This window comes from Coregonus lavaretus (assembly GCF_964263955.1).
Source record: "Coregonus lavaretus genome assembly, chromosome: 30".
Lineage (NCBI taxonomy): Eukaryota > Metazoa > Chordata > Actinopteri > Salmoniformes > Salmonidae > Coregonus > Coregonus lavaretus.
The window spans coordinates 22,516,117-22,540,116 of NC_140017.1; the positions used below are offsets into that span (position 1 = coordinate 22,516,117).

At 46.0% G+C, this 24,000-nt stretch overlaps 1 protein-coding gene across 1 annotated transcript in view; it reads right to left on the reverse strand.

The window, feature by feature from the left end:
• LOC311106108 (LIM domain kinase 1-like) overlaps positions 1-21,936 on the reverse strand; it is a 53,555-nt gene extending 31,619 nt beyond the window's left edge. Inside the window, exons 1-2 of the mRNA XM_084148423.1 lie at positions 21,786-21,936; positions 5,293-5,431 (exon numbers count right to left, since the gene is read on the reverse strand). Coding sequence (XP_084004549.1) covers positions 5,293-5,431; positions 21,786-21,883 — 237 coding nt within the window. The 5' untranslated portion in view covers positions 21,884-21,936. The remainder of the gene's footprint in view (positions 1-5,292; positions 5,432-21,785) is intronic.
• Positions 21,937-24,000: the final 2,064 nt, after the last annotated feature.

The following is a 24,000-nucleotide window of genomic DNA, read 5'->3' on the forward strand; positions in this document are numbered from 1 at the left end:
GTCTGCCCAACGCCGTCTGAACTGCCCGTCTGCCCAACGCCGTCTGAACTGCCCGTCTGCCCAACGGCGCCTGAACTGCCCGTCTGCCCAACGCCGTCTGAACTGCCCGTCTGCCCAACGCCGTCTGAACTGTCCGTCTGCCCAACGCCGTCTGAACTGCCCGTCTGTACTGAGCCTACAAAGCCGCCCGTCTGCCATGAGCCTTCAGAGCCGTCCGCCAGACCGGAGCCGCTAGAGCTCTCCGCCAGACAGGATCAGCCAGAGCCTTCCGCCAGACAGGATCAGCCAGAGCCTTCCGCCAGACAGGATCAGCCAGAGCCTTCCGCCAGACAGGATCAGCCAGAGCCTTCCGCCAGACAGGATCAGCCAGAGCCTTCCGCCAGACAGGAGCAGCCAGAGCCTTCCGTCAGATCGGATCAGCCAGAGCTTTCCGCCAGACAGGAGCAGCCAGAGCCTTCCGCCAGACGGGATCAGCCAGAGCCTTCCGCCAGCCATGAGTGGCCAGATCCGTCAGCCAGCCATGAGCAGCCAGATCCGTCAGCCAGCCATGAGCAGCCAGATCCGTCAGCCAGCCATGAGCCGTCCAGCCAGGATCCGCCAGAGCCGTCCAGTTCCGGCACCACGCACCAGGCCTACGGTGCGCCTCAGACGGCCAGAGTCTGCCGTCTGCCCAACGGGGCCTGAACTGTCCGTCTGCCCAACGCCGTCTGAACTGCCCGTCTGCCCAACGGCGCCTGAACTGCCCGTCTGCCCAACGCCGTCTGAACTGCCCGTCTGCCCAACGCCGTCTGAACTGCCCGTCTGCCCAACGGCGCCTGAACTGCCCGTCTGCCCAACGCCGTCTGAACTGCCCGTCTGCCCAACGCCGTCTGAACTGTCCGTCTGCCCAACGCCGTCTGAACTGCCCGTCTGTACTGAGCCTACAAAGCCGCCCGTCTGCCATGAGCCTTCAGAGCCGTCCGCCAGACCGGAGCCGCTAGAGCTCTCCGCCAGACAGGATCAGCCAGAGCCTTCCGCCAGACAGGATCAGCCAGAGCCTTCCGCCAGACAGGATCAGCCAGAGCCTTCCGCCAGACAGGATCAGCCAGAGCCTTCCGCCAGACAGGATCAGCCAGAGCCTTCCGCCAGACAGGAGCAGCCAGAGCCTTCCGTCAGATCGGATCAGCCAGAGCTTTCCGCCAGACAGGAGCAGCCAGAGCCTTCCGCCAGACGGGATCAGCCAGAGCCTTCCGCCAGCCATGAGTGGCCAGATCCGTCAGCCAGCCATGAGCAGCCAGATCCGTCAGCCAGCCATGAGCAGCCAGATCCGTCAGCCAGCCATGAGCCGTCCAGCCAGGATCCGCCAGAGCCGTCCAGCCAGGATCCGCCAGAGCCGTCCAGCCAGGATCCGCCAGAGCCAGCCAGCCAGGATCCGCCATTTAGTCAGGTGCTGCCCCTTAGTCCAGTGCTGCCCCTTAGTCCAGTGCTGCCCCTTAGTCCGGTGCTGTCCCTTAGCCTGGTGCTGCCTCTTAGTCCGGTGCTGCCCATTAATCCAGGTGGGTTTAAGTGGAGGGTGGTCATTGGGAGGAGGTTAAGAAAGCGGGTAGTAACTATAGTGGGGTGGTGGTCAAGCCCGGAGCCGGAACCGCCTCCGGGGAGCAACACCCACCCAGCCCTCCCCTATTGTGGGGTTGTGAGGCGCGGTCGCAGTCCGCGCCTTTAGGGGGGGGTACTGTGACGTTCTGGCTCCGGGACTCTTAGTTGTGAGCCAGGGTTGTCATTTTCTTTTGGGTGTATTTCTATGTGGGATCTAGTTGGTTCATTTCTATGTTTGGGTTTTATGTTGATTAGTCATATGACTCCCAATCGGAGGTAACGAGTGTCAGCTGTCGGCTCGTTATCTCTGATTGGGAGCCATATTTATTCTGTATGTGTTCTTGTGGGCATTGTGGGTTATTGTTCCGTGTTTCAGTCGTTGTACTGTGGACTTCACGAGTCGTCTTTTGTTTTGTATTTCGGTGCTTTTCCCAATTAAAGTCATGTTCGTTCAACGCGCTGCGCTTTGGTCTCCTTCACTCCTAGACGATCGTGACACCATGGAGGTGGTTTCCATATTTAAATAAAGTTGTTAGAAACAGGTTTCTATTTGGGAGGAATGTGAATGTGCCACGACAAGTATAATATCATTGGAAAACCCCAATAAAAAGCAAAGAATATTGAATCTGAAAAGGTACTAAAATGTCATAAATGTTGCCTTTCTCATTGAAGACGCTCATCAAGTGTCAGACCAGGTTGAAGTTCATATTGTAGTGTGCGGATACGTGTGAATATGCAAAGATCTCTCCATCCTATGGTGTGGGATGGAAAACGTTGACAAAGTCATTGTAGGCGGCAGTCAAACAAGGCAGGTAGGTCATGGCAAGTAAATTCCACCTCACTAAAACCTTACACTTCCTTCCTGCTAAGCCCCCTTTCTGTATTTTACATACACTCCCACTACCTTCCACTGTTGCTCATCCTCTATGGTGGCACGCTGAAACCCTTACAGTAACTATAGTTTCCTTCCCAACACACCCCAGCCATATCTGATCAGACACAAACAAACCAACTCCCACCCAAACTTCAGAATCAGACACTTTTGTTCACTGACTATTGCTCAATCACCATGGTGACAAACTGAAAATCTTACAGTCTTAATGTCTGAAAGTGAGTGTCTTTCCCAACAGTCAACTAAAGCTAATCAGACCATAGAGACAATTATGAGACATTTAGACAAACAACACTACTCCCAGCTAAACAATGTGCTGTCTCACACCAGTGGGAGTTGTTATAAGAAGTAGCTAAATGGGGATTGTCCGTGAAAGGGAGGGACATATCATGTACTGTAAAGTATCTTGAAAATATGTTTATTTCCCAATATCCATCCACTGATAACAATACTGAAATGACCCTGGCCTTCAAATGCATTATTAACCACCCAGGGGAGTTAATTATCTTGGGGTTGTGGTTGGCATGCTTGCCTTGGGGTCATGGAGACCCCGTTTGAATATCTGCAGGGACATAGCCTACCCACTCTCACCAAACACTGCAACACTATACCAGAGTGGAAGGAATTAAACTAAGCTGTTTGAGAAACAGCTCATTTCTCTACTGTTAACTAATGTACAAAAAACACCAACTCTGAGGTTCTTCTGAAGTCAGCACTGAGGGAGGCAGAAGGCAGGGAGGCAGCAGGGAGGCAGTAGAGAGGGAGGCAACGGGGAGGGAGGGAGCAGGGAGGCAGTAGAGAGGGAGGCAACGGGGAGGGAGGGAGGCAGCAGGGAGGCAGTAGAGAGGGAGGCAACGGTGAGGGAGGCAGCAGGGAGGCAGTAGAGAGGGAGGCAACGGGGAGGGAGGCAGCAGGGAGGCAGTAGAGAGGGAGGCAACGGGGAGGGAGGCAGCAGGGAGGCAGTAGAGAGGGAGGCAACGGGGAGGGAGGCAGCAGGACAGTGGATTCAATTACTGCACTTGGTTCTGTGTCCAAGTCATAAATCACCTTGAACAGAACAGGCGTTAAAATTAAATGGCCTGTAACTCTGACCACTCATCTACTCAAGGCTGTAGATGTCAATGAGGAAAACTGAGAGAGAGATAGAGAGAGAGAGAGGTGGGGGGGGGGGAGGGAGGAGAGAGAGAGAGAGAGAGAGAGAGAGAGAGAGAGAGAGAGAGAGAGAGAGAGAGAGAGAGAGAGAGAGAGAGAGAGAGAGAGAGAGAGAGAGAGAGAGAGAGAGAGACAGAGAGAGAGAAAGAGGTGGGGGGGAGAGGGGGAGCGAGAGAGAGGGGGGAGGGAAATATTGGGAACACAGGAAAGAGTTTCATCTGTGAAATGACTTGAGCTCAGCCTACATGATGAGGATTCTGTGATCATAGTTGTCAGAGGATAGGGCTTAAATACAGATGTAAGTTCAAGTGTTAAGCTTCTTGAAAATGTACAAGTCGGCCATATAATCTTGTCTGTACGATGTGTGGCACTGGCTCACAAATCCTAACAGTGGTTGAATCAGGCATTATGGGTGCTTACATCGATCTGAGGCTCTGGACTCATCGAAAGCAGAGGCACAGTGACGTGGTGAGAAATGTCTCTATTCATTCCGTTCTCTTCTCCTACCAAAACGACCTAATCAATTTAACATTTCAATCAGCAGGCAGACTGTGAGTCATACCCACATTGCATCACACTGTTTTAGAGTGCTTTCTCTGTCCCGGCTCCAACAACCAAAACACTACCCTCTTTCAGAGGATGCTTTTTGTGGGCTGACGAAATGCAGTCTTCCCTGTTTAGTTGGCCTGATGCCAAGGGTGGGTGGTGTGGGATTGGACTGCATCACGCCACACGTCCAGGCCGCAGGGGATGAAAAGTAGCAGAGGAAGTTGACCTTGTATGCCGTTCACTCCGGCTGGTCAGTGGGTCCGTCCGTCTATAACACCATTGGTCTGACATCTTTGTGGTAACTTGATTGCCTGACCGTCTTGGTTGGACTGAACCGCGGTTGGACATCAATCAATAGCTGGTGTCTGTGCACTGTAAGGGGAATGTGAGTGATACATTTGGCCCTGTAGAGGACTCTGGGAAATGGGTAGCGGGTAGCAGGGCAGGGTGAGCGCTAGCTCCCATCTCTGATTCACTTAGGACTCTGCTGGCCTCCACTGGGTGGGTGGTTCATTACTGAGTTTGCACTGCAGAGGGCTGGGGAGAATGCAAATGGTTACCGCACAATTAACATTATTTCTCACAGGCTACACTCACGTTTTTATCTGCTCTTTATGCAAAGCAGACAGGCATGTCTTTTTCACAATGTAGACTTTGACATATTTCCAAGTACTCTTGGCGGAAGCTTTAATATTGTCTGTCTGGTTGCTGACCCCTGCTCTAGTGACTAGTGAAGTTATTCAATCCATTCCACACCAACCCAACACCCCTTATCAGAGAAGGGCAGATCATATGTCCATCCTCCACTGACCCACATGTCCTTTCACCACCTCTCCTCTCAGACTGTTCTCTTTACTTAAACAACAGTTAATGCCTCTCCCTGGAAAGCTTACAGTGATGTGTAAAGCATACTGTCTAATTACAGGTACTGTAAAGTGGAGACCAGTGTTTCTGTGTGGATGTTGTTGGGGAAACCATATCCGACAGACTGTAACAGGAGTGTCGTATCAAGTCTGTGGCTGATTGGAGAGATTGACTGGTGTAGACAGAGAGGAGAGGGATCCCTAGTATTCTAGTCAGGAGGATCTAGTTACTGTGCTGTTTGTGGCTGAAGACTATCTTACCATGATCAGGCCGGTGGTGATGGGGTCGTTGCATCCATGGCACAGCTCTCCGAACTTGGCCCAGTAATCCTTCTTGCAGAAGAGCCGGCCCTCCTTCTCATAGTACCAGTGGGACAGGGAGGCACTGCACTCACAGCATCTGAACAAGGAGAGCGAGAGGAATTATGAGCATGTTTGTAAGTTTATTAGGCAGAGCTGACTTCATAAAACTGGCTAGGTATTTGAAACCAGTACTGGCCCAGGTTGACGTCTTGTCGTTGCTGAAGAGTAGACAATCCCAGCACTACACCTTCTTGGTTGGCTCACACCCAGTCATCTATGGATAGCGCTCATAATTGTTAGCTTGAAAATGCCTTTCAAAGTTCTTTCTTTGTTGCACCAATCCTGGCAATGCTGGATTTGGCCTCCCCCTCTTCACAACATTTAACTTCTCGTTGAAAGTTAGTCTTGAAAATTGCAATGCTAACAAATTAGCCACCACATCCTCCTCAATAACACCTGCTACAGTTGCCGCCATTGTCACACAGACTACAACAAAAGCATGGGAAAACTAGGCTACTGCTCACTATTGGCTCATCAGTAGTGACATGTCTAGGCCTTCAAATGTGATTGGTTCATTCCACTGTCACTCTACATTTCTGCTCTAATACGGCTTCTGAAGGCTTAGCCAAAGGCTGGCTGAGCTAGCTAGATTTTTCTACCCAGAGACCACCAAAGAAATCGTGGTAGGATATTTTTTCTCTTTCCAACATAAACTGAAGAGATACAATTAGAAGAGCATAAAAATTATCAAAAAGATTAAGTTGAAATTAAAACCACATTTTATTTAAAAGAAATATATAAATTTTTTATATATCCTTAGGCCTTCTCCCTCAGGGTTCCCCACTGATTTTAGCCCATTTAAACCACTGACATGTCTTACTGAAGGTAATGCAACAGATAACGCATCAGAGATCTGAAAGTGATAAAAGTTAAATTTCCTTTACCACTAAGACTAAAGCAACACTCCCACATACATTACGTGTTATACCAAAGTGAGATCACAGACAAACCCAACATTGTGACTAATATAGGTGATGAAACAACAAGGATGTGATGACAGACACCTACACATGTCAATGCTGTCCAAACACAACATCCAACTATAACAACATGGTTGTTACTCCAGTGGCTTTTGATCCACACAACTAGTTTCACACACACAAGCACACACACACACATATATATAACCACATTTATAAACTGGGTGGTTCAAGCCCTGAATGCTGATTGGCTGACAGCCGTGGTATATCAGACCGTATACCACAGGTATGACAAAACATTAATTTTTACTGCTCTAATTACGTTGGTAACCAGTTTATAATACCAATAAGGCACCTTGGGAGTTTGAAGTATATGGCCAATATACTACGGCTAAGGGCTGTATCCAGGCCCTTAGCCATGGTATATTGCCCATTTACCACACCCCCTCAGGCCTTATTGCTTAATTTGATCATAGATATAAGGGGCTATCTGCATGTGGAGATCTTAAGGAATGGACCTACCGCTGTCAGTATATCTCTCTTAGGGAGAGAAGAGGAGAGAACAGGACAGAGCTGAATGATTGGGTAGTGATGTCAGGCAGATAGAGATCATTGGCTGATAGACAGGGTGAGGACTGAGGAGTGAAGGGGAGAGGAGATGACAACAAAGACGACACACACATACCAGAGGAGGCTGATGTTAGGAACTATAGGAGGACGGGCTCATTGTAATGAATGGAATGGAATCAATGGAACGGTATCAAACACATAAAACACATGGAAACAACGTGTTTGACTCCGTTCCATTGATTCCATTCCAGTCATTATAATGACTCCGTCCTCCTATAGCTCCTTCCACCAGCCTCCTCTGACAAACAGACACACACACGTCCATCAGCCTTCCTGGTCCCTTGTCTCCTCTCTGGCCTTCCTCTGCCAGACAGCCAGGGATCAATAGAAACAGACCTGGGGGAGTCAGGGGGACTGTTGGTCATCAATCCCCATCTGCTGACTCTCTGCTGGCCTACAGTACATCCAGACCAGAGGCCTAGGAGGGGAAAAGGGATGGGGCAGTGGGGTAAGGGTATGGGGTGTAATGTTAACAGATTCAGTTTAGGGGCATGGGGACTGTGGGGAGGGAGGCCTAGGGAGAGGGAGATGGGGACGGGGCCAGAAGGGGAGTGGGGATGAGGGCATAGGGGCATTGGGGTAAGGGGTAAGGGGTAAGGGGTAAGGGGTAAGGGGTAAGGGGTAAAGGGTAAAGGGGTAAAGGGTAAAGGGTAAAGGGTAGGTAGAGGATGAAGGGGGGAAAGTGAGTGGAACAGATTGAGCAGGCACTGGAGGAGTGGGCAGATCAATTCCCATGGGTTTCTGTGGTTATCATCAGTCTTCTTTAAGTCTAGCCAGAACACACACGCATGCACCCCTGCAGAAACACACACAGACACTCAATTTACACTGACATTTACACACACTAAACCTCCCTCTTTCTGGAATGTGCACACATAGTGAACATCTGAGTGTAACGGTCAAAGACAGAGCTCCCACTACTACACCCTGATCCTGCTGCATGCAGTATGCTGAGCATGTGGTGTGATGATAGGAGGCATAAATGGGTCAAGGGTAGTCAGAGGACAATCACAGCCACACTACTCTACCTAGTCAGCAGTCCTGTCTTCCAGCTACACCTCCCCCTCTCCACTGCAGAGTCCCTGCAGCCTCCTGCAGAGTCAAAGTCATACCTGGGCCTGCTCTACACACACAGGCACATCAGTCCACACAGGGCTTCAATGCTCTCGAGCTAAATCCAAGCTGAAGTCACCTTATCAGGGAAGGGCATGTAGCGCTGAACTGTACTCTAGCAGAAAACCATATGAATATGACTAAACAGTTAGTTCTCTGAATATAATTTTTTGTTACCCACAGTAGCAGGCAATAGTAGTAGGATTACATGCGAGTAAAAGTGTGAGTGAATGTGCCTGTGGGATAACCTTTGACAGGGTCTGTCTGGAGCGACCTTTGGTGGATTTGTGCCTGTGTGTGTGTGTGTGTGTGTGCACGTCCATGCCTGTGTGTGTGTGTGTGTGTGTGTGTGTGTGTGTGTGTGTGTGTGTGTGTGTGTGTGTGTGTGTGTGTGTGTGTGTGTGTGTGTGTGTGTGTGTGTGCGTGCGTGCGTGCGTGTGCGTGTTTGCGTTACAGGGGGCACATAAGAGGATTAACAGTTTGAAAGACTCAGAGGGAGACTCTCTTACCAATTGCACCAAATACCCCGCTGGATGACTAAGCTTGCCCTGAGTTCAGTAATACTACTTCTTATACACCAGGGGCGCAACTTTGGTTTTAGAAGTGGGGGGCACATATACTACATGACCAAAAGTATGGACATCTCATTCCAAAATCATGGGCATTAATATGGAGTTGGTCCCCCCTTTGCTGCTATAACAGCCTCCACTCTTCTGGGAAGGTTTTCCACTAGATGTTGGAACATTGCTGCGGGGACTTGCTTCCATTCAGCCACAAGAGCATTAGTGAGGTCGGGCACTTATGTTGGGCGATTAGGCCTGACTCGCAGTCGGCATTCCAATTCATCCCAAAGGTGTTCGATGGGGTTGAGGTCAGGGCTCTGTGCAGGCCAGTCAAGTTCTTCCACACCGATCTTGACAAACCATTTCTGTATGGACCTTGTTTTGTGCACGGGGGCATTGTCATGCTTAAACAGAAAATGGCCTTCCCCAAACTGTGGCCACAAAATTGGAAGCACAGAATCGTCTAGAATGTCATTGTATGCTGTAGCGTTAAGGTTTCCCTTCACTGGAACTAAGGGGCCTAGCCTGAACCATGAAAAACAGCCTCAGACCATTATTCTTCCTCCACCAAACTTTACAGTTGGCACTATGCATTCGGACTGGTAGCGTTCTCCTGGCATCCACCAAATCCAGATTTGTTTATTGGACTGCCAGATGGTGAAGCATGATTCATCACTCCAGAGAACGCCATTCTACTGCCAATGTTTGTCTATGGAGATTGCATGGCTGTGTGCTCGATTTTATACACCTGTCAGCAACGGGTGTGGCTGAAATAGCCAAATCCCCTAACTTGAAGGGGTGTTCACATACTTTTGTATATATAGTGTATCTACATGTTGAATATGAACAGGCTGAACAAGCCAAGTGGCCCACCATCCACCACAGAGAAAACACAATGGTAAATATAGACATGATAACGTGAGATGAGTAATGCATAATGGTCTCTGGTGAAGACCAGAATGAGATTAAGGGCTTCATGTCAGATACACATAACCAAAATATTCTGAGACAAAATGATGATCTGAACCACAGGAATGGTTACAGAGAAAAGTGTTTACTGGATATGATACTGATATGAACTACAAGGAAGTCCTCATATCTATTAATATCAAATGGTCATGCTTTTTTCTTGCCCACACAGCACAGGGTTAGCTAAGTGCAGGGTTCGCTGAAAGCATTGAGAGAGAGAAAAGAGATAAGAGAGATAAGAGAGGAGGGGAGGACATGCTGTTGGAAGTGTACGGTTGGAGTTAAGCAGAGGAGATGAGAGATGAGAGAGAAAAGAGGTTTAGCTCTGCTGAAAGAGATAGGAGAAGGAAAGGATATGTTGGGACAGGGACAGGAGGCGCAATGCTTAAAGGACGTAGAGAAAGAGGAAGGCAGAGGCAGGGAGATGAGCTATGCCAAAAGGATGGAAGGAAAGGGATAGATGGGTTTTTACTTGATGAGATGAGCTTTGAGTGACAGGTCCCCAGGGCTCTGTTATCAGGGCCGGAGGGGAGAGAGGGAGAGGGAGAGAGAGAGAGAGGGTGGGAGAGAGAGAGAGAGGGTGGGAGAGAGAGAGAGAGAGAGAGAGAGAGAGAGAGAGAGAGGCAGTGAAAGGAGGGATGAGCTGAGGTAGAAGTGGAAGGATAGAAAGAGAGATGAACAGGAGGCTGACAAATGACTGTTCCACAAGCAAACAGACAAGCAACTAGGAAAGATCCCAGGTTCTGAGATGCCAGGTACCCAGCTGCAACCACCTAGGAGAATAGAAACATCCAAAGAAGGGGGGAGAGGAGAGGTGGAGGGGGTCACAAAATCTGGAGACCCCTCTTTCACCCCTCTATTCCCAAATGGAATCAGCCAAAGTGCCTTGTAATAAAATGCATTCTCCTTGACCCCCCCCCCCCCCCCCCAGCCCCAGAGATACCCATGTCATATTAAATCACCACTCACATAGAGACAGGCAGACAGAGACAGACAGACTGGTCGAAACACTGTATTCATACAGAGACAACTGTTTGACCAAAACACTGGATTCATGGAGAAAGTGAGAAGAAAATTAACTTTTCACATCATCCATTCACTTTAGATATACTGTATATAAAAATGGATATGTAAAACACTCTGTGTAATCAACATAGTTCGCCTAAATTGTTGCGTAGCATTGACTCTATGATCACAGTGATGCTCTTATGTAGAGATATTAGATTCAGAGATGATCTCATTAGCCTGATGTTTGTATTCTGTAATTATCTTTGAACTGCCTGTATGTTATTTACAGGCTCTAGCCTTTTGGGGGCCCTAAGTGAGATTTGTCACCACATGGCAAAACCTTTTAGTGGCCCCTCTCTTGACGGCAGAGAGAAAAATAATCATTTTAAAAGTTCATTTCCTGCAATTCTACACATTTTTCCATAGGGTGGAAGGAAAACGTAGCAATTTAGTAAAAAACATTAAAGCAATTCTACTCATTTTGCCATGGGGCAGAGAGGATTCTTTTTCAGTTTTAAAGCTAATTTTCTGCAATTCTGCACATTCAAAAGTTTGGGGTCACTTAGAAATGTCCTTGTTTTCCATGAAAACATACATGAAATGAGTTTGAATAGGAAATATAGCAAAATGCATAGGAAATGTAGTCATTGACAAGGTTAGAAATAATGATTTTTAATAGAAATAATAATTGTGTCCTTCAAACTTTGCTTTCGTCAAAGAATCCTCCATTTGCAGCAATTACAGCCTTGCAGACCTTTGGCATTCTAAATGTCAATTTGTTGAGGTAATCTGAAGAGATTTCACCCCATGCTTCCTGAAGCACCTCCCACAAGTTGGATTGGCTTGATGGGCACTTAGGTACCAAACGGTCAAGCTGCTCCCACAACAGCTCAATAGGGTTGAGATCCGGTGACTGTGCTGGCCACTCCATTATAGACAGAATACCAGCTGACTGCTTCTTCCCTAAATAGTTATTGCATAGTTTGGAGCTGTGCTTTGGGTCATTGTTCTGTTGTAGGAGGAAATTGGCTCCAATCAAGTGCCGTCCACAGGGTATGGCATGGCGTTGCAAAATGGAGTGATAGCCTTCCTTCTTCAAGATCCCTTTTACCCTGTACAAATCTCCCACTTTACCACTACCAAAGCACCCCCAGACCATCACATTGCCTCCACCATGCTTGACAGATGGCATCAAGCACTCCTCCAGCATCTTTTCATTTTGTCTGCGTCTCACAAATGTTCTTCTTTGTGATCCGAACACCTCAAACTTTGATTCGTCTGTCCATAACACTTCTTTCCAATCTTCCTCTGTCCAGTGTCTGTGTTATTTTGCCCATCTTAATCTTTTCTTTTTATTGGCCAGTCTGAGATATGGCTTTTTCTTTGCAACTCTGCCTAGAAGGTCAGCATCCTGGAGTCACCTCTTCACTGTTGATGTTGAGACTGGTGTTTTGCGGGTACTATTTAACAAAGCTGCCAGTTGAGGACCTGTGAGGCGTCTGTTTCTCAAACTAGACACTCTAATGTATTTGTCCTCTTGCTCAGTTGTGCACCGGGGCCTCCCACTCCTCTTTCTATTCAGGTTAGAGCTAGTTTGTGCTGTTCTGTGAAGGGAGTAGTACACATCGCTGTACGAGATCTTCAGTTTCTTGGCAATTTCTCGCATGGAATAGCCTTAATTTCTCAGAACAAGAATAGACTGATGAGTTTCAGAAGAAAGTTCTTTGTTTCTGGCCATTATGAGCCTGTAATCGAACCCACAATTGCTGATGCTCCAGATACTCAACTAGTCTCAAGAAGGCCAGTTTTATTGCTTATTTAATCAGCACAACAGTTTTCAGCTGTGCTAACGTAATTGCAAAAAGGTTTTCTAATGATCAATTAGCCTTTTAAAATGATAAACTTGGATTAGCAAACACAACGTGCCATTGGAACACAGGAATGATGGTTGTTGATAATGGGCCTCTGTACGCCTATGTAGATATTCCATAAAAAATCTGCCGTTTCCAGCTACAATAGTCATTTACAACATTAACAATGTCTACATTGTATTTCTGCTCAATCTGATGTTATTGTTTTCTTTAGAAAACAAGGACATTTCTAAGTGACCCCAAACTTTTGAACGGTAGTGTACATGGCTAATTTCTCTTGACATAACAAGAGAAACACTGCTGATGCGCAACCCAATTTAGAAATTGCACCTGGTGTATTTTACTATTCTTACTCTAAATAAGTAAGTTGCGACCCTGACTGAGTTCCCTTTTTGTTGTTGCAATAATTGGGTCAGGGGCCCCCTAGCAGCCAGGAGCCCTAAGCGACTAGCTTATGTTGCTTATGCCTGCTTATTTACCATGTAAACTACTTGACCCAGGTCAATATCTGACCAAGATCAACTACTGCCAATGATTTTAAATGGATATCAAAGCAAAAGATGAATGAATATAATAAATGGGTTTGTTTACATTAATAAAATTATGTCAATTTGACCTGTCACTACAGTAGGTCACTCTTTGATTTAGCTACAGATAGAGGTATTGATCAGGAGGAGTCACACACACACAGCATATGTTTACTATCCTTGTGGGGGCCTAAAATTAATTTCCATTCAAAATCATATTTTCCCTAACCCCAACCCTAAACCTTACCCTAACCTTAACCCTAACCCTAACCCTAACCCTAAACCTAACCCTAAACCTAACCCTAATTCTAACCCTAACCTTAAACGTAACCCCTAAGCTTAAAATATAATGTCCTCGTGGGAAATGTCCCATGAGGGAGAATGTTCAATATTTTACTATCCTTGTGGGGACTTCTGGGGATTTCCATTAGCCACGAGGATAGTAATACAAGCCCACCCACAAAAGTTTCAGACTGAGTAGACACACAGACCTCTGTGGTTTCCCCAGTTCCCCAGGGGACAGACACAAGATGGCGTAGCAGTGTGGTCATGTATTCTGTTGTGTCCTCGTGTAAATAGCCAGTTTTTTTGTTTTTTGTCTTTTTTTCGTATATATTTCTCTATCTCACTTTCCATCCTTTAACTAAATATACTTTCCTGCAACCCGCCTCACCCAATGTGGAACGCATTCTATTATTTCTTTATTTTTATCAAGAACCTACGGCTGAAACTAGCCAGCTAGCCAGCTAACTAGCTACTTGCTATTAGCCACCGTTAGCGGTCTTCACCACTGTCCGTGGCCTGCACTACCTACCAGCCAGCTCTAGCCTGGACAATTATCGGCCAGTCTGCACAGCGTGCTGTCGACCCAGAGCATATCGGATTATCTGCTGGAATCACTGAATCACTGGACCTTAACACCGGATCATCGCAACTAGCTAGCTGCAACCGAATGGCTATTGTTGGCTAATTCACCACTGTCCCGATGCACCAGTTAGCCTTGAGCTAGCCTCGAGCCAGGCCCATCTCCCGGCTATCTACCTCTCTGTCAACCGGGCGGGACCTCCTAGTGTCGACATGGAGCCCCGCCGATCCATCACGAATGGTCTACCAACGTAATCGTCTGATGTGGTTTCAACAGACTTCCCGTTGCGACGACCACGAAGATCCATCTGCTAGCCCCGGCCCGCTAGCACGCGCAAACAACAGCCGTGCCTCCTGCTCGCCTGTGCTGTAGCAGCCTACGAACTGCTCCCGGACTTACCTATTGCTGTTCACTGGACCTTATGATCACTCAGCTACACAGCTGATGCCTGCTGGACTGTTGCTTTACACGGTACCCTATTCTGTTTATCTGTTTACTTTCGTCGCCATTACCAGTTGTTGTCTTAGCCCTCTCGAATAACACGTGATTGCGTTTTGCCTCTCTCCCATGTCAATATGCCTAGCCTATTGCTGTTTGGGCTAGTTCTTATTGTACCATTTCACTGTAAGCCCCCAGTCCCGCTCAACCAGCCTCAGAGAGCTCCTTTGTCCCACCCCCCATACACGCGGAGACCGGCTCAATCGGTGCCTCCAGTGATGCTACCTCTTTCTTCGTTACCCAATGCTTAGGTGTACCTCCACTGTACTCATATCCTTCCATATCCTTGTCTGTACATAATGCCCTGAATCTATTCTACAACGCCCGGAAATCTGCCCCTCTTATTCTCTGTACCCAACGCACTAGAAGACCAGTTCTTAAAGCCTTTAGCCGTATCCTTATTCTATTCCTCCTCTGTTCCTCTGGTCCCAGGCCCTGTAGCCCCCAGTATCGCTCCTACTCTCCAGGCGCTATCATTTGTTGACTTCTATAACCGTAAAAGCCTTGGTTTCTTGCATGTCAACATCAGAAGCCTCCTCCCCAAGTTTGAGTTATTCACTACGTTAGCACACTCTGCCAACCCTGATGTTCTAGCAGTGTCTGAATCCTGGCTTAGGAAGGCCACCAGAAATTCAGAAATGTCCATCCCGAATTACAACATTTTCCGTCTAGATAGAACTGCCAAAGGGGGCGGAGTTGCAATCTACTGTAGAGATAGCCTGCAGAGCTCTATCATACTATCCAGGTCTGTGCCCAAACAGTTTGAGCTTCTACTTCTAAAAATCCACCTTTCCAGAAATAAGTCTCTCACTGTTGCCGCTTGCTACAGCCCCCCCTCAGCCCCCAGCTGTGCCCTGGACACCACATGCTTTCCACCTGGCTACCCTTACCCCGGCCACCAGCTCTGCACCCTCCGCTGCAACTTGCCCATTCTCTAGTTTGCACGAGTCAACCGTGCAAACTAGAGAATCTTCACCCTAACCTAAAAGGCATTGTCTGTTTAACAATCTGACTTTCTGGTGGGACTCTTCAAAATGTCAGTCTGGTCATCCTCTCTCTGTCTGGATGACAGAGGTCATGGTATGACGTGGGCAGAGACGCCTCTGAAGGAAGTGGGTCATGTCTACAGGAAGGGCTCTGTACTGGGCAGGGGAGGAGAGGACGAGAGGAGAGAATCTCCAACAAGGTGTTGACAGATTTTAATGTTGAAATATTTTTTATGATGCAGCATTACGAAAAGCGCAAGAAATCATGTGCCACACATGTAGCCTCCCATCTCTCTCTCACACAGATACACAGAGACACACACGCACAAACACAGAATAATCTATTTTGCGAGTCCAATGATCCATCATCTGTCCAATCCAAAAGGCCAGTCCAATTCCATACATCTAAAAGATGTCAGACATACAGTAAACCTTACCGTCAATAAATCAATATTCCACAATCCACAGTCGAACCAGCAATAAATTGCACTAAAGAAATGAGACAACATGATTAATTTGTTAGCATGTCTATTGAATTCTGATGTATTTTATAAACAAATTACAATTTGTTTTTAATCAGTCGGCCTGACTAGTATCTAAAATGTAATTTGTGTCTATATTACTTACAGTGCTTGCTGTTGTTGTGAGTGGGTATTGCCGGCAAGACTACAACCCACACCAAGCATGTGACTATGAGAAAATATGACCTATGTCGTGAGTGGGTATTGCCGGCAAGACTGCAACCCACACCAAACATGTGACTATGAGAAAATATGACCTATGTCTAATGAGAGGGGGGAGAGAGGGTGAGAGAAAGAGAAAGAATGAGAGCGAAAGAGTGAGGGCAGATGGGTGTAGAGAAGGGGGGGGATCGAGAAGAGGGCAGAGGAGAAATGCAGAGAAAAAATAGAGAGCGAGAGAGAGATAGAGAGAGAGAAAGAGATACAGAGAGAGAGCGACAGAGTATGTAATGGAAAACAAGATGAGGAAATGACAGCGTCAGGGAGACCAGGGAGACCCCTCTCCTGTTCGCATCTTGTCAACAAGCCAGTAACTTTCCCACTGGAAGGGAATACTGAGACAGGGATAGAGGGGGAACTCCTGGCAGGGGGCCAAGTTTTCCTACAAATCTTCCTCAGCAGAACAAAATAAAATGTTAAATCTTTCCAACCAGACAGGGAAAAGGAAAATATTTTTTTGATGACGTTCTTACAGATTACAACCAGTTCTGATAATAACATAATTTCAACAATATTTGAAAGCTGGGAAGAGAGTAGATTCTACAGTGAGATGGTTAGGATGGATGTAAGGGTTTCCCTACTACTAACCAGTATAAGGATGTGTAGTGAGGTAAGGATGAGCATTATTGGAGCAGAGAGAGAGAGAGAGAGAGAGAGAGAGAGAGAGAGAGAGAGAGAGAGAGAGAGAGAGAGAGAGAGAGAGAGAGAGAGAGAGAGAGAGAGAGAGAGAGAGAGAGAGAGAGAGAGAGAGAGAGAGAGAGAGAGAGAGAGAGAGAGAGAGAGAGAGAGAGAGAGAGAGAGAGAGAGAGAGAGAGAGAGAGAGAGAGCAACCCACACAAGGGCGACAACCAACAAAATGAGAGACATTCATCACAATCCAAACCAACCGCCCACTCTCTGCACCCCCTTATCATTCCCCTCTTTTTTTATCATTCCTTCGTTGCCTTCTCCCCAGACCCCCCTTCACCCCAGGGCAGAGTAGTTCCCAGACCATGATGTCACTCCCCTCACAGAAAAAGCATGACCTAATCCTCTCAGTGGCCCCTCCCCATTGGGTGTTTTCAAATCCTCCCAGGAAATCCCATAGCCAATAAGACGCAGGTCGAGCCCTCCCCTGCAATTGCAAGCTCAGCAAAGATCCGACATTAACCCCCTCAGTGCCGGGCTCAGCCATCCCTGTGTCAGCCATCCCAGCTCTCAAGAACAAAAAGATCAGGGAAAAGCTAATCTGTGCATTTTTATGTGGTGGAAAAAACACAGTGGTTGGCTGGGTTGAGTTCTAAGATGGCTGCTGAACGCCCGGTAGCTTTTGTCAATGGGGAACAGTTTTTGTTGTAGCACCGGCAGTCTATTGGTCTATTGAGCAGGGGCATTGCAGGTAACGGAGCTTTGTTGAGCCGTGTGGTGTCTGTGTGCTGGGGGGTGAATAGCGTGGAGGCTGGAGGTGAATAGTGTAGATGGAGCCAGTTTCCTTTGTGCTCGCTAAGCTCTATCTCTGACTGGCTTTCAGCACGGCTATCTATGCACATTCTGTCTGTCTGGGGCAGACTGGACTGGTCTGGAAAAAGAGAATGGCCGTTCATTCTCCAATGTTCCACGACCACGGGCAAAACAAGACATGAGTGATGGAGACTATCAGGGGCCAAAAACATTGGCCTCTGGTTCTGTCCTAGCATCAGTGAATATTCGCTGTTCAGAGGACCACAATGCATAGAAGATTTAGAACTTTTTGTTTTATCCTCAAGGATTTAAAATACAATGTATCTACTTGTGCTGCTAGAATTGTGTTTTTAAATTGTCAAATAAAATCTATTTATCTATTCAGTTCAGCATACAAATATGTTGAGTCCTGGATGTTGGACACTGTTAGACTGATATAACTGGTACAGTGTATGAAAAAGTGTAGGAGTTGAAATAGTGAATATATTCTATATCTATAACACTGAGATAAGGGAGGTGAAATATAATTTCTAGAAGTCTGATAAAAGGCTTGTATTATAAGGCCAAAAGTTTAAAGCTTGGGAGTGGCATTTTCATCAAAAGAAAGGACCTACATGTACAGACAGACTCCGTTTTCCTTTGCAAATGTCATCTTCTCAGATTAACAATGGAAAGTTACAGTCGGTCTACAAAAATACTTAATTAAACTGAACTGTGTGTTCTTGGTTCTGGAGACAGAACAGAGACACAGTGTCAGTCACTGACCTCAGTCTAAAAACGGGGGGAAAATAAACCTGGCAGCACTTGATGACATGAGAACAATTTTTTCTATAATCTCTAAATCCACAAACCAGATTAATTCCTGAAGTCAATCATTTTATAAGGAGCTTTCGGGCAAGCTAGCCCTGAGCCATAGCCATAACCAGCCCTAAGAATAGCCAACTGCAACTGCCAAACCTAGCCATTGGCCAACTAGATAAGAACTGTGGGGCAAGCTAGGCCTGGGCTAGGAGATAAATCAAAAGCTAACCAAAGCATTCATTTGAAATTTGCTCTGGACTAATATAATATATTCAGGTGGGCAAAGCCAGAGAAAGGAAACAGACGGTGTCTCTGACCTCTACAAGCTCCTCAAGGATAACTAGAGAAAAGGATGACATAGAGAGTAATGGCAGAGGAGGAAGAGAGAAAGAGTGATAGAGGATGAGGATGAAGAGAGGAAAGAAAATGGTGATAGAGTGATGGAGGATGAAGAGGAAGAGGAGGAGAGGAAAGAGGGGAAGGAGGGAGGAGAAAAGAGAAGGACCCAGTGTCCCCCCTTTAAGAGACATTCCCCTTCCTCCTTTACTCAACATATGTCTAACAAATCTCCACATCCTGTTCCTCCTGCTCCTCTACCAATAACAGAGATGAAATCCTTTACTCAACATCTGTCTAACAAATCTCCACATCCTGTTCCTCCTGCTCCTCTACCAATAACAGAGAAGAAATCCTTTACTCAACATCTGTCTAAAAAATCTCCACATCCTGTTCCTCCTACTCCTCTACCAATAACATAGATGAAATCCTTTACTCAACATCTGTCTAACAAATCTCCACATCCTGTTCTTCCTGCTCCTCTACCAATAACAGAGAAGAAATCCTTTACTCAACATCTGTCTAACAAATCTCCACATCCTGTTCTTCCTGCTCCTCTACCAATAACAGAGAAGAAATCCTTTACTCAACATCTGTCTAACAAATCTCCACATCCTGTTCTTCCTGCTCCTCTACCAATAACAGAGAAGAAATCCTTTACTCAACATCTGTCTAACAAATCTCCACATCCTGTTCCTCCTGCTCCTCTACCAATAACAGAGATGAAATCCTTTACTCAACATCTGTCTAACAAATCTCCACATCCTGTTCCCCCTGCTCCTCTACCAATAACAGAGATTAAATCCTTTACTCAACATCTGTCTAACAAATCTCCACATCCTGTTCCTCCTGCTCCTCTACCAATAACAGAGATGAAATCCTTTACTCAACATCTGTCTAACAAATCTCCACATCCTGTTCCTCCTGCTCCTCTACGAATAACAGAGATGAAATCCTTTACTCAACATATGTCTAACAAATCTCCACATCCTGTTCCTCCTGCTCCTCTACCAATAACAGAGATGAAATCCCTTACTCAACATCTGTCTAACAAATCTCCACATCCTGTTCCTCCTGCTCCTCTACCAATAACAGAGATAAAATCCTTTACTCAACATCTGTCTAACAAATCTCCACATCCTGTTCCTCCTGCTCCTCTATGACTAACAGAGATGAAATACAGAGCAGGCCGGTGAGCCGGGAGAGTCAGGCAGATTTAATCCTGTCAGGAGGATGGGATGTTTAATTTCTTCAGCCTCTCTGATGATGACATTGGTCGTCTTTGTATAAACCAGGTTACTGTCTGCCCATGCACACACCTGCTGTATGCGTGATCTCCTCTCCTCCGCTACCCTTTCACTTATCCTCTCTTCTCCTCTGCTCTCACCTACCCTCCACTCCTCCCATCTCCTGCCTCTTCTCCTCCATTTTAAGGTGGCTAACAACACATCCAATACTTCCTGATGTTAACTATCACTGAAACAATACCGCATTCAGTTCCATCTAAAGTAGACACCTTACATAAAGTATAGTTTCATAACTTTACAATATCAATGTCACACAGGAACTTTTAGAAGGGGATTTATTGTACTGTACTGGAGGTGTACATTTTATGATCTGTTCAGGTTTCAGCTCCTATTCTGAGTATTCATTTCTATTTCAAAAGGAATGCACCTGTTGGATTAGAGCGTATGATGTGATTTAAATGAGGAAGCTCCTGCACACAGCTTGCAAATGCTCACCATTATGAACATTCCATCCACACCTAACTTAGCCTACCTCATTAACACATTAAAGTAAAACTCCACCAAAAAACTGTATTCTGGTATTTGTTAAAACTATATTCTGGTATTTGTTTCATTAGTCCATTGTTGATATAGTCCCAAAATGTTTTGCATGTCAGCAATCAAGTTTTCAAGATATGTAACTTTCAAAATACAGAAATCTGGCCCGTATTATTCATGTTGCAGCATATGATGAGAAAGTGGCAACGCTAAAGAGTGTTTACACAACATGTGTGAAAATGTATGAAAGCATGAAGTCTGCTTTATGTAAAACATAACTCATAAGCTACAGTTCACCATAGTATTCTCCAAAAGCCATGGAAGACAACAAACCCATTCACAGCTTTGTGATTATAGGACCCGCTATTTATAAATGATGAACAATTTCCCCTAAGACGGTCTGGCTGTCACTGGATAACATGCTTATCTGGCTACTCACACAAGGCACATACACATACACAAACATACAACAGAGAGGCAAGCTGGAGTCAGTGAACACAGGCGGAGCACTGTATCACAGCGACACTGAAAGCTGCGCTACATCCCTAATCTAGTTTATTCATACTGTGGTGTATTCTCTGTACACTGCATCCAGGCTATATAGGGCCTGACACACTGCAAACAGAGCAGTTACTGCCACTGTCACATAGCTGGGAGGCTGGGAAATAATGCTTAGGGTGGAAAGGGAGTTATGCTCAAAGTCAGACATGGGGAGTTAGAGAGACACAGGCAGAGTGAGGGAGAGTCAGTAATGTGACAGCCTGAATACAGTCAACAATGTACACTTCTGCACACTGGGAGTGGTAGACAAACAAACAGAGATCGTATAGAGCACCACTCCAGTAAACACATACTGTCACATAAAAGGGACAAACAGTAGAGACATGGTCTAAATTCATAAACACATAGCCTAACAAGCATTTATCAAATTCAAGTAAGCCATCTGTAATATTTCTGGTCACGAAAGTGAGAAAAGCAGACATGAAAACAAGGTTTAAAAATAAGGAAGTGAAACTTGTAACGGCCTAACATGTTTCACAGACCCACCCAAACCACCCTTCTGTCTAGCCTGCGATGCTAACAACATGCTATCTGCTATCGCTTATCCATCAGAAAGCAAATGCATCCAACTCTATTCGAGTGAACGGTATTCATGATTAAACTGCGAATTTAAAGCTAGTTGTTTCAATGAGTAGATGTAGAAATACAGGAACATAGTTCAGGAACTACAACCAAGAGGAACCAAGTACCCCAACGAGTCCACTACAGACCATACAAATCTGCCCTATACAACTTCCCATCCTAGCCTTTACGTACAGCCATCCAACAAAAGGACTTACTTCTTGCCCTTGATGCGATTCCTGTATCGCTGGTCCATTCGCAACATGTCTCCCTTCAGAGACAAGGCCTTGCTATGACAGTCAGGAAACAGGCTCATCTTAACAGCAGCGTATTGAATAGATAGGCTATAGAGTAAAGAGGAAACCTACCGCTAATAAACCACCACACCACCACCACACAGCAGCACTGTCACAACCATGAATATCTTTCTCTCTTTCCCTCTCTCTAGTGCTCTCTCTCTCTCTCTCTCTCTCTCTCTCTCTCTCACGCTGCAGCTGCATTCTGGGGCCTCTTTTTTCTTTTTTAGTCACGTGTTTCCTGTCCCTGCCCTCACTCTCCCAGCTTCCTTTGGGAGTGGTGGTGACCCTGTGACATCATAGCCTTTCCCTTCCCTCCTCTTCCCTCCCTTCATCCCTCTGTCTGCCAGACAGCTGGCCCCTCAGTCAAATACAACTGGCTGATTTATATTTGGATTTCATGTAATGGACATATACAAAATAGTCCAAATTGGTGAAGTGGAATTAAATAAATAACTTGTTTCAAAAAAAGAAAAAGAAAAAAATTACGGAAAAGTGGTCCGTGCATATGTATTCATCCCTTTTGTTATGAAGCTCCTAAATAAGATCTGGTGCAACCAATTACCTTCAGAAGTCACATAATTAGTTAAATAAAGTCCACCTGTGTGCAATCTAAGTGTCACATGATCTGTCACATGATCTCAGTATATATACACCTGTTATGAAAGGCCAGAGTCTGCAACACCACTAAGCAAGGGGCACCACCAAGCAAGCGGCACTATGAAGACCAAGGAGCTCTCCAAACAGGTCAGGGACAAAGTTGTGGAGAAATACAGATCAGGGTTGGGTTATAAAACAATATCAAAAACTTTTAACATCCCACAGAAAAACATTAAATCCATTATTAAATAATTGAAAGAATATGGCACCACAACAAACCTGCCAAAAGAGGGCCGCCCACCAAAACTCACGGACCAGGCAAGGAGGGTATTAATCATAGAGGCAACAAAGAGACCAAAGATAACCCTGAAGGAGCTGCAAAGCTCCACAGCGGAGATGGGAGTATCTGTCCATAGGACCACTTTAAGCCGTACACTCCACAGAGCTGGGCTTTACGGAAGAGTTGCCAGAAAAAAGCAATTGCTTAAAGAAAAAAATAAGCAAACACGTTTGGTGTTCACCAAAAGGCATGTGGGAGACTCCCCAAACATATGGAAGAAGGTACTCTGGTCAGATGAGACTAAAATTTAGCTTTTTGGCCATCAAGGAAAACGCTATGTCTGGCGCAAACCCAACACCTCTCATCACCCCCGAAAACACCATCCCCACAGTGAAGCATGGTGGTGGCAGCATTTTCATCGGCAGGGACTGGGAAACTGGTCAGAATTGAAGGAATGATGGATGGTGCTAAATACAGGGAAATTCTTGAGGGAAACCTGTTTCAGTCTTCCAGAGATTTGAGACTGGAACGGAGGTTCACCTTCCAGCAGGACAATGACCCTAAGCATACTGCTAAAGCAACACTCGAGTGGTTTAAGGGGAAACATTTAAATGTCTTGGAATGGCCTAGTCAAAGCCCAGACCTCAATCCAATTGAGAATCTGTGGTATGACTTAAAGATTGCTGTACACCAGTGGAACCCATCCAACTTGAAGGAGCTGGAGCAGTTTTGCCTTGAAGAATGGGCAAAAATCCCAGTGGCCAGATGTGCCAAGCTTATAGAGACATACCCCAAGAGACTTGCAGCTGTAATTGCTGCAAAAGGTGGCTCTACAAAGTATTGATTTGAGGGGGGTGAGTTTTATTTGTCTTATTTCTTGATTGTTTCACCAAAAAAAATATGTTGCATCTTCAAAGTGGTAGGCATGTTGTGTAAATCAAATGATACAACCCCCCCCAAAAAAATCCATTTTAATTCCAGGTTGTAAGGCAACAAAATAGGAAAAATGCCAAGGGGGGTGAATACTTTCGCAAGCAACTGTACAGCCAGCTCTGCATATTCAACCAAAATGGGATAAATAGGCCCCTATCTTCCTAGCCAATACTACTCAATAAAGGGTGCCCCATCTCCCTAACTCATTCTACTCATTTCCATGTTACGCTATCTGATACCGCACACTTAAACACATCTCCTATTCCTATTCCTCAAAGACGTCACAGGCTGGCAGAAATAACATTTTCCAATCGATTAAAACCC